This window comes from Struthio camelus, chromosome 24 (genome assembly GCF_040807025.1).
Source record: "Struthio camelus isolate bStrCam1 chromosome 24, bStrCam1.hap1, whole genome shotgun sequence".
Classification (NCBI taxonomy): Eukaryota; Metazoa; Chordata; class Aves; order Struthioniformes; family Struthionidae; genus Struthio; species Struthio camelus.
The window spans coordinates 5,298,568-5,309,651 of NC_090965.1; the positions used below are offsets into that span (position 1 = coordinate 5,298,568).

At 57.7% G+C, this 11,084-nt stretch overlaps 1 protein-coding gene across 1 annotated transcript in view; it reads right to left on the reverse strand.

Moving 5' to 3' along the window:
* The window catches only part of SCUBE3 (signal peptide, CUB domain and EGF like domain containing 3), a 47,657-nt gene extending 46,755 nt beyond the window's left edge, over positions 1 to 902 (reverse strand). Inside the window, exon 1 of the mRNA XM_068918219.1 lies at positions 779 to 902. Coding sequence (XP_068774320.1) covers positions 779 to 800 — 22 coding nt within the window. The 5' untranslated portion in view covers positions 801 to 902. The remainder of the gene's footprint in view (positions 1 to 778) is intronic.
* Between the last annotated feature and the right edge of the window lie 10,182 nt (positions 903 to 11,084).

Sequence of the window (11,084 nt, forward strand, 5' to 3'; positions counted from 1 at the left end):
CCTGAACGCCGTGTGTGGTTTGGGCCTCACCGTAGCAGTTTCATGGGAGCTGAACGCTTCACGAAGCTCTGCAATAATTAAGCAGAGTCATCGAATATAGAGATTACCCAAAGTCGTCTAGCTGGGAGCACTGGCAGCAAACCAGCGCCTTGCACATGGTGACCAAAATGATTGTTTTTCCGAGGGCATTCAACAGGGCGAGGTAGCACGAGGAAGGGCTCTCCAGCTCTGCGCACGTCTCCCCACCAGGACTCCTGGGTTCAGTCCAGACCCAACCACAGGCCAAACCCCTCTAAGCCTCAGTTTACCCAACATCAACTTGTCCCTTAAATACATGGGTGACAGGATCAGGCTGAAATTCACTGACATCAGACTTTGGCCACAGCATGCTGGCCAGGCAATGGTTTGCTCAAAGCAGCCAGCCCCCGTGGCTCAGACGTGCGCTGTGACCAAGGTGGCAACAGCCAGCCCGTGTGTACGGGATGTCTTCCCAGGAAAACAGCTACACTGCAGCTTCAGAAAGGAGGAGGAGGGAAATTAATAGTTGCTCTAGTCACCAGTGAAACATGTAGCGCACTACAGGCACATACACACCTTGCTCATCCACACCAAAGCCCCTACAGCAGCAGAAGAAACTTGTTTATCTAAAGGACTCCCAAACCCTTATCACTTGTTGAAACCACTGGCTACGGCAGACCTGATACCAAGACCAGAGCTGGGGCAACCCAGCATTTACATACGCTCACCCGGACAAGACAGACAGTAATACTTCATTCACCTGCTTCATGTAGGGAAACCATAAGCTCCTCAGGATCAGGATGCCCATCCACATTTGCACCAGCATCCAGCACAGAAACAGTCCCAACCTTGTCTGGTGCTCCAGGAGCTACTGCAGAAGTAGCTTTCCTGGCTCATGGGGCAGAGGAAAACTCCCACCTTCACCAGCTCTTCCTTCCACACCCAGGAGCTCCAAAAACACCTGTTAACATTTTCTCTCCTCTGCCTCAACTGCTTTTCCTCTCCTTACAGGGGGAAGGAGGATAATCTCTAATAAGCCAAAGTTATAGCATGTAGGCTCCAAACTCCCTCTTTTCCTGAGACTGGGGGGGCCAGTAATGCCAATTAGGCTTTACATCTGCCACTCAGATAGGTTTGCTTTTCTGCAAAAAGAGACACAGCCTTTTTCTTGGCTGGGCTGCTGCTCACAGCTCTGTGCACTGTGCTCACTAAGCCTCTGCTCCCAGGTGATTTGGATCAGGATATACCAGGAAGTTTGCTTTCGGCTGCCTCAGTCAACGTGTGGGCGTGTAAACAGTGACCAATTTCACTGCAGGTTTGACTCCTTTAAATGGGGACTTTCACATTAGTCAGACTTGAAAAAACAACATCATCTTTTAAACAAAAAATCCATTTCCCCTTCCATCGGCTGCAGCCGCCGCCAAAGGCATTTCTGTTTGAACAAGTGGGCCCTTCCCACCCATTACCGCCTCGCTGCACCCGGCTGCCTGGTGAAGTCATGCTGGGCTTGCAACAGCGCAGTCATCCTGGCGGCGAGGCTCAGCGAGAGCAAAGGGGCCACAGCTCCCACGCAGGCGAGGATGCTCCCAACGCGGAGCTTCCTCTGCCTTTCGGATGCGCAGGGGTGGCCGGAGCAACAAAGTGCTCCTGCTTCCTCCTGTTTCTGCCGGGTGGACGTAGCTGGTCCTTTACCGCAATATTCCAGCGGGAAGCTGCGATGGCAGAGCCGCAGTGGCAGCGCCCGCAATGGGCCTAGGAAGGACCTCGGAGCTGGTGCGGTTGTTGCTTTTGGCAGGACCTGGCGAAGTGCCTGGCTGCAAGGTGAGGCTCCACGCAGCAGTGGAGCGGGGCAGGCACCTGCCTGGGGTTTCTCTGCTGGCTTGTTCACAGCTGGATTCGCAACGGCAGAACCAGGCACCCCAATCTCAGCCAGTCCTTTGACCTCCCCTACCCATATGTCTACAGGCCATGTTTTTTAAGAGTACCAGACGTTTCTGAGTTTTGTTAGAAAGCTGAGCCCTCAGTGGAAGGGCTGAGCGGCGGAAAGTCTGCCAAAAGTCGATGCTAACAGTGACACAGACAGGTATGCAGATTGGCAGGGCCCTTTTCAACAAGGTTACAAACTTCCAAGGATATAAAAGGACAGATTGGAAATATCCCCATGGAGTCTGCTTGCATGACACACAAATATCTACCCTGAAAGACGTAATATCCCAATTTCCCCTTTTGGGATTTCAGCTAGATAGCTTGGATAAAATAAATTAATCTACCAAGAGAGATGGATGGAGCTCATCAGAATGGTAGATTAAAAAAACCCACCTTGCTTATTAACAGTGCTCCTGAACTCTTCTTCTGCCTTTGTGGCAAGTTAAAGCCACACAGGAATTAGATTCCCTTGCAGAAATCTGCAGGAAATGCATTAAAAATACATTCTACTATTACAAATCTTCGTGTCACTGGGGAAAGCAAATTAATGCAGGGCTAATGCATATATATTTAAATACACACAATTGCCTCCTTTGGGACAAGGATTTATCAGCTGGGAGAGCTGAGCTCTGCTCTGAAACCAAGAGAGACAAGAGCAAATTGAAGTTACGCAGAGAGCTGTGCTGATTTATTCTCTGATCTAAACATTATCTCCCCCACCTCGAGACACTACAGACCATGAGGCGTGGTGAGAGCTCTTCCCCCACCGCAGCACCTATGGACAGGCACAGGCAAGGAGGCAGCCCCATCCATGGCATGCCTCGGGCAGATGCTCCCGTGCAGCCCCGCCACTTCTGTGGCTGGGACAACCAGCCTGTGCTCCCCATGCGTTTTCCTAGTGTTGAGCTTTTGCTGCCGGAACCACCAAGAGCCGCTCTGTTTACCTCTCCAAGGCATTGCACAGGATATTTTTGGAAAGTTTCAGAGAATAATTATCAGATTACGCACTGTGAGCAGACAGCCCTGTCTGCAGCCCGGTTCTGCCTGAGGTCAGCCTGCTGCTGCTGCGGAGCCACGCTTTCTCTGCAGTGAGTCCGTCCTTGGAAAAATAGAAAAAAATAAAATAAAAATCTTGTGTCTGCCTGCCTGCAAATTGCATGGAAATCATTGCTAATGCCTGTGCTACAAGACTGCACGGCCCTCAGTTCGGGAGGAAGTGAATTCTTTTTGATACAGAGATCATAGCTCACCTCCGAGGCCTCCCTGCAAAGCTGTGGAAATTCCCTTCCCCAGTGGCTGGGCAGGGACTGCTCCGTCCCAGGGCCACGCTGACCTGGCAAACTCCACACGCGAGACAAGCTCTGGGGGTTTGTCAAGAGAGCTGAGAAAGAGCTGTCCACACTTCTGGGAAGATGGTTTTCCCAGCTCATTTCTCAGTAGCATCCAGCCCCCAAGCCCAAGGCCGCTTGCTGGATGACGTAATTACAACTCTGCCCAAGCCAAGCAGTTTTCCCTTATTACTTTTTGATGAGATGATTTTTACAACTCCTCAATGGTTTAAGGAAATCACCAATGGTTTAAGGGGATTGCTCTAACACAGCCTTGTACTGCAGACACAAGGGCAGCATACGGCTCCCCACGTTGCGAGACAGTGGGAAGACCATAGTTTCAGGCTATGGCTAACCCCCTGGCATGCAATCACTTACTACAGCTAAACCAGCTACAACTCATCAGCTGAGCAGTAACTGCATTAGCTGCACTTTTAGCTTGCTGCAAACACAGAGCAACGGCAGTAGCTCCAACCACCTTTAAAAACCTACCTAGGATATTTTCCTTTGCAACTGTAAAGGGCTAAGAGAGCTACGGAGTCATTTGTGCAGCCCAGCTGTGAAGCTGTAACTAATTAACGGGTGGGAATTGGGTTGTCTGTCCCCACATGGCGTGCCAGCACTATGCCTTTAATCCTCTGCCTTTCTCTAGCCCTGACACCCAGTGATCTCCAAGCATTTTACTGACTTCGAAGGACAGAGCTGTGCCAGAATTGTTTTAAAACAGGCGAATCACAGCCTCAGCTCCCGCACAGGCCGTTTCTCACACTGATCCCTCGCGGCAGCCCCGAGTGTACCCGAGCCAAGGGAACACAGCCTGACCCCCACCGCGGCAGCCTCCTGCCCCCAGCGTGGTGGTGAAAAGAGGTGTGAGGTCTGGTGGAAGGGAGAAGGAAGGCAAATATGTCACGGGAGCACAAGGATCCTCACCCCAGGCTGGGCGTTTTCCCCCATGGAAGATTAAATCCTAGTCCTGACGAAGTCAAAGGGAGGTTCATAACAAACGTGTATGTGGCCAGAGATTCACCCACTGCTTTCTGCACCTACCATAAAGAAAATGGGCAAAAATAAATGAGAAATGTTTCACGGAAGGACACGGCAGCTGTTACGAACCCAGCACCAGCCAGCAGCACTCTCCAGAGCCTCTCCGGCACTGCAGGGTTGGCTTTTTCATTTTATTTGCTCTGACAGGTCTAAGGTTAATACCTCTGCAGTTGACAGGCACTAAGCCACAGCCTTGCACAGGCTTTAGATATAAAAACAATCAGCCCGGCGCTGATGCCTTAACTCCCCCAGACTATGGAGCGCGGTGAAATTCCTGCCATTCCACAGAGGGTAAGGGGAGCCGGACACGGCGACTGCCTTTTGTTCAGCTCCAGCCTCACTTAGCCAGCAAAGACCTCCCAAATTATTTCTAACTTCCACCTATGAACTATATTGCAAAGGAGGAGCTGGGGATGGGAATGGGAAGGTCACAGTGGTGAGTAATGCCTTTGTTAAGGAAGATTATGTCCCACAGATAGCGGCCAGACAGCAAGGGAGTAGTGAAACTGTGCTTAGCTCTCCTTTTGTTAACAGTACGAGATGCCAGAAAGAACAGTTGCAGAAAGAGGGGCTTTGTGTTTGTTTTTTCCAACAGCAGTGTAAAATGGATATTCCTCCAGCATACTGGCTGGGTTTTCAGAGACGCCAAGCACGTGAAGCCTCCTGCAGTATCAGAGTCACAGGCATGCCACATTCCCAGGGCCTCAAGCCATAAGAAACCCAAATAAAAATCTCCCTTTGCTTATGCAGTGGTTTTCCCTTTGCAAAGCTCTGGAGAGGACCACAGGCAGGTCTGTTCTGCTGAGCAGAAAGATGGGTGAGTCTCATCACTCCCAATTTACAGATCAGCAAGTCAAGGTGGAAGAAAACGATGGCAAACATTTACCAACGTGGCCTTGGACACGCTCAAGACTTAGGGAAAGCAAGCCCATGCAGCTGAACTGCACACTGCGTTTCTGTGCTCCCTCCAGCAGCTCCTTCCCCACGTCCTCCAGGCTCTCCAGGTGCATCCGTCTTTCCCAGCAGCTCCACGTGCTGATGCTTCAGCCTGCAGCGACGCTAACGTGACAGGCCTCATGCTAGCTTGGAGGAGCTGCTGAAGAACAGGCCCTTCTCGCTCCACTGAGGACTTAAAACTGGGCTGAGCGACCGGCGCAGAGCAGCCCCACTGGCCTTGTCCTTCTGTGACGAGCCAGCCATTACCTCCGGATCTTTTCCCGGGGTGTTCTTGCCCCAGATGCCTGTGCCGCGCGGCAGCGGGCTGCTGTCGCTTCCCCGCAAGGGCCCACAGGCTGACGACCTGCACCCGTCGGCGACAGGGGCCGCAGGGATGGCGGCAAAGCCTTGACTGTCCCGCAGCGTTTGTTCGGGCGCTGCCCGGTGGGCCGCTGCCCACGGAAGCGGAAGCCATCGCCGGCCGCACGCCTGGGATCCGCTCGGGCTCCTCATCGCCCAACGCCCCAGCCAAGGGCCCGCCATCACCCCTGCTGCAGCAGGGGGACCCAGGCGCCCAGCCCCCGCAAGGAGGAACCCGGGAGGAAGATGGCTTCCTGCGAGGCCCCAGAGGCCACAGCCCGCCCTAAATTAACTCCTGCCCGTTTGCGGCCACCCTCATCTCGTTTCATAGCTATTTCATTCACTTGTTCCCCCCCCATTTCAAATGGGACAGTCCCACAGCGCCGCCTTGCCGCACTCCTTGGAGCATTCCATTCACCAAAAAAGGGGGGGAGCGCTGTCTAACGGCCCGTAGCTGTGGCGCCGCCTCCCCGCCGGGGCTGTTACGGTTCAAGTTGTGGAATGACCCATTAGCGCCGAGCGCGAGTGGTGGGGGGGGGGGCTGTCTGCAGTGCTTCTCCGCCAGGGTCCCACGCACCACACGGGGGCTCTTCACGGGGCTCCTTAGAGCGATGGACCTCTGTCTGCGGCCGGAAGGAGCTGCCTCCCTCCGGGGGAGGGGGAGACCCTCGGAGGCGGCGGGAGCGAGCGCAGCCCTCCCCCCCCCCCGGCGGTGCTGTGGGCTCGGCCCCGTTGGAAGTTATCGCGGGCCGGGCCGCAGAGGTAACGGTGGTTCTGTGAGGGCGGGCACCGATATCGGCCGGCCCAGGTGAGAGCCGCTCTCCGCCTCGGCTGAGCCCGCTCCGCCACCGCTTGCCCTGCTCTGTCCCTCGCGGTCCCCTCCTCCGACACCCGCCGTGGTCTGTCCCTCCGGGCCCCTAACCGCCGTGGCCTGTTCCCCCGCCCTATGACCGCCGTGGTCTGTCCCATCCTGCCCCCCCCCCCCGACACCCGCCGTGGTCTGTCCCGTGTGCCCCCCCCACCCCGCTCCGCCATCCGTCTCGGTCCGTCCCGCCGGGTTCCCCCTGACGCCCGCCGCGGTCGTTCCCCTCCCCGGCCCCACCGTCCCCCTCTCCCCCACCGCAGGAACACCGCCATGCCCAAGTCCGGCGAGGATGAGTCCCCGCGCCCGGACGGCGGCGCCGAAGATGCCGGACCCTCCCTAGAGAGCCGCGAGGAAGACCTGCCTGCCCTGCGCCCGCCTGGTGCGGCGCGGGGCCGCCCCGGCCTGGGCCCTCGCTGAGCCGTGGGCCTGGAGGCGCCTCCCGTCAGGGCGATGCTGAAAGGAGGCTGCCTGGGTAGCGTGCAGGCACCCACCCTGACTCGAGAGCTTCTTCCAGCCGTCGCTAGGTGTCAGCCTGACTTCATAAACGACAAGTGAAGGTGGGCTGGGAGGCAGCTGCGCGGGCATCGAGCAGAGTTCAGGTTACCTCGCTGTTCACATGCACGGGGGAATGAATGCTAACGAGGAGGCAGGTCGTTTTACACGTGCAGGAAAGGAACAATGTTATCTATAAACAAACCTATGCGTTTGCGCTTTGTTGCTGAAAAGGTGAAAGTACCATTGCAAAGTGACTCTCTTTAGAAGGAAAGTGAATCTCCAATACTCTTTCTAGTGCTCAACAAAATTAATGGCTCTGATCCAGCAAAAGCTGAACCATTTGTGGGCATCACCACTCACAGAATTACACCAGAGAGAGCTGTAACCTATTAGTCATAATCAACACCTGCCATTATCCCATCTTAACACAGGCTTGGTTGCTTTGCTTAATAGCCCTCAGTTTAGGGTCACGTTGGCCCTTAGAGGCCAACAGGGGTCCGAACAAGGCACGCAGAGGCCGCCCTGGGCGTGTATAAGCTTGGCAAGGGCAGGTCCAAGCCCGTAGAGCTCGGGGCAGGCCCGCACAAGCCCTTAGAGACTGGCAGGGGCCCGCACAAGCAGTTAGAGCTGAGGGCGGGTGTGTACGAGCTCGGGAAGGGCTGGTCCAAGGCCGTGGAGCTCGAGGCGGCCCTGTACAAGCCCTTAGAGGCTGGCAGGGGCCTGCAGAAGCCCGCAGAGGCTGCCCTGGGAATGTACGATCTTGGCAAGGGCTGCTCCAAGCCCGTAGAGTTCGAGGCGGGCGTGAATGAGCCCTTAAAGGCTGGCAGGAGTCCACACAAGTCCATAGAGGCAGCCCGGGTGTGTGCGAGCTCGACCAGAGCTGGTCCAAGGCCGTAGAGCTCGGGGCGGGCGCACACGAGCCCTTAGAGGCCGGCAGGGGCCTTCACAAGCCCTTAGAGCTGAGGGCGGACATGTACGAGCTCGGCAAGGGCTGGTCCAAGGCCATAGAACTTGGGGCAGGCCCACATGAGCCCTTAGAGGCCGGCAGGGGCACACACAAGCCCGCAGAGGCTGCTGCGGGCATGTGCGAGCTTGGCAAGTACTGGTCCAAGGCCGTAGAGCTTGGGGCAGGCCCGCACGAGCCCTTAGAGGCCAACAGGAGCTCGCACAAGCCCTCAGAGCTCAGGGCAGGCATGTACGAGGTCAGCAAGGGCTGGTCCCAGCCAATAGAGCTGGGGGCTCGCCTGCACGAGCCCTCAGAGGCCGGCAGGGGCCTGCACAAGCCCGCAGAGGCTGCTCTTGGTATGTTTGAGCTTGGCAAAGGCTGGTCCAAGCCCGTAGAGCTCAAGACAGGCCCGCATGAGCCCTTAGAGGCTGGCAGGGGCCCGCACAAGCCCACAGAGGCTGACCTGAAGGTGTACGAGCTCGGGAAGGGCTGGTCCAAGGCCGTAGAGCCGGGGGCTCGCCTGCACGAGCCCTTAGAGGCCGGCAGGGGCCCGCACAAGCCTGTAGAGCTCAGGGTGGGCATGTAAGAGCTTGGTAAGGGCTGGTCCAAGGCCGTAGATCTCGGGGCAGGCCCGAACGAGCCCTTAGAGGCCGGCAGGGGCCCGCACAAGCCTGTAGAGCTCAGGGTGGGCATGTAAGAGCTTGGTAAGGGCTGGTCCAAGGCCGTAGATCTCGGGGCAGGCCCGAACGAGCCCTTAGAGGCCGGCAGGGGCCCGCACAAGCCTGTAGAGCTCAGGGTGGGCATGTAAGAGCTTGGTAAGGGCTGGTCCAAGCCTGTAGAGCTGGGGGCGGGCCCGCACGAGCCCTTAGAGGCCGGCAGGGGCCCGCACAATCCCGCAGAGGCTGCCATGGGTGTGTACGAGCTCGGCAAGGGCTGGTCCAAGCCCATAGAGCTTGGGGCAGGCCTGCACGAGGCCTTAGAGGCCGGCAGGGGCCCGCAAAAGCCCTTAGAGGTTGCCGCGGGCTTGTCTGAGCTCGGGAAAGTCTTGTCCAAGCCCGTAGAGCTCAGGGCAGGCCTGCATGAGCCCTTAGAGGCCGGCAGGGCCCCGCACAACCCCTTAGAGGCTGTCATGGGCACGTACGAACTCGGCAAGGGCTGGTCCAAGGCTGTAGAGCTCGGGGCAGGCCCGCACAAGCCCTTAGAGGCCGGCAGGGGCATACACAGGCCCTTAGAGGCTTCCACGGGCAGGTACGAGCTCGGCAAGGGCTGGTCCAAGGCCGTAGATCTCGGGGCAGGCCTGCATGAGCCCTTAGAGGCTGGCAGGGGCCCACACAAGCCCACAGAGGCTGCCGCGGGGGTGTATGAGCTCGGTAAGGGCTGATCCAAGGCCGTAGAGCTCGGGGCGGGCCCGCAGGAGCCCTTAGAGGCTGGCAGGGGCCTGTGCAAGCCCGCAGAGGCTGCCCTTGGCGTGTACGAGTTTGGCAAGGGCTGGTGCAATGCTGTAGAGCTCAAGACGGGCCCGCCCAAGCCCTAAGAGGCCGGCAGGGGCCCGCAGAGGAAGCCGCAGGTATGTATGAGGCCTGCACGGGGCTCACGTATGGGGCTGCTTCTAACGGCTTGTGTGGGCTCCTTCTGGCCTCTAAGGGATCATGCGGGCCTGCCCCGAGCTCTGCGGCCTTGGACCAGCCCTTCCCGAGCTCGTACACCTCCAGGGCATCCTCTAAGGGCTCGTGCTGGCCTGCCCCGAGCTCTAGGCCTTGGACCAGCCCTTGCCGAGCTCATACACAGCCGGGGTAGCCTCTGTGGGCATGTGCGGGCCCCTGCCGGCCTCTAAGGGCTCCAGCCAGTCCACAGAGACCAGTACATGCCTGCATGAGGCCAGTATGGGCCCATGTAAGCTCTGTAAGAGCTCATAAAAGCCCGTGAGCTCCGTGTGGGCCTGTAGGAACCCACAGAGGACAGCACAGACCCATGCCACCTCAGCAAGGGCTCATACAAGCCCATAGAGCTCGGTGTGGGCCTGTCCAATCCTGTAAATGGGGCAGGGGCTCTAACAAGTCCACAGAGGACAACATTGGCCCGTACAAGCTCAGGAAGGGCTTGGAAAAGCTGATGCAACTCGATGCGGGCCCTTACGAGTCCGCAGAGGCTGGCATGGGCCTTTACAAGCTCAGCAAGGGCTCGTACGAGCCCGTGGAGCTCAGTGTGGGTCCATCGAAGCCTGTAGAGTCCAGCAGGGGTCCCAACAAGCCTGCAGAGGCCAGCACAGGCCCATATGAGCTCAGCAAGGGCTCGTACAAGCCCGTAGAGCTCAGTGCGGCACCTACGAGCCCGTAGATGCCGGTAGGGACCTTTACAAGCCCTCAGAGGCCAGCACAGGCCCGTATGAGCTTGGCAAGGACGTACAAGCCTACAGAGCTCAGTGTGGGCCCCTCCGAGCCCATAGAACAGGGCTGGCAGGTGCTCAGAGAAGCCCACAGAGGCCAGCATGCGCCCATACAAGCTCGGTAAGGGCTTGTACAAGCCCGTAGACCTCAGCAAGGGCCCGTACAAGCCCCTACAGGCTGGCAGGGGCCGTACAAGCTCTATCTGGGCTCATACAAGCCCATAGAGCTCTGTGTGGGCCCGTGCAATACCATAGAGACTGGTACCGGCCTGTATAAGTTTGGTCCAGGCCCGCACAAGCCCGTAGAGCTCGGTTCAGGCCCATACGAACCTCTAGAGCTCGCACGTATGGGCCCCAGAGCTCAGCGTGGCCATAGAATCTGGCACAGGCCTGTACGAGCTTGGCACGGGCCTCTACAGGCCCGTAGAGTTCAGTGCAGGCCCTTATGAGCCCCTAGAGTCTGATGTGGGCCCGTACGAGCTCAGCGCGGGCCCGTAGAAGCCCCTAGACCTCAGTGGTGACCTGTATGAGCCTATAGAGACCAGTGCAGGCCCCCTCAGTGTGGGCTGGTCCGAAGCCTTGGAGCCCCCTAGGGGCCTGTATGAGCCCATAGGGGCCAGCAGGCAACCATACAAGACCGTAGGGTCTAGCACAGGCCCTTACGAGCTTGATGCATGCCTATAAGTGCCTGTGGAGTCCCATTCAGGCTCACAGAAGTCCCTACAGCCCAGTGCAGGCCCATACAAGCTCGGTGTGGGCCCATATGAGCCCATGGAGTCC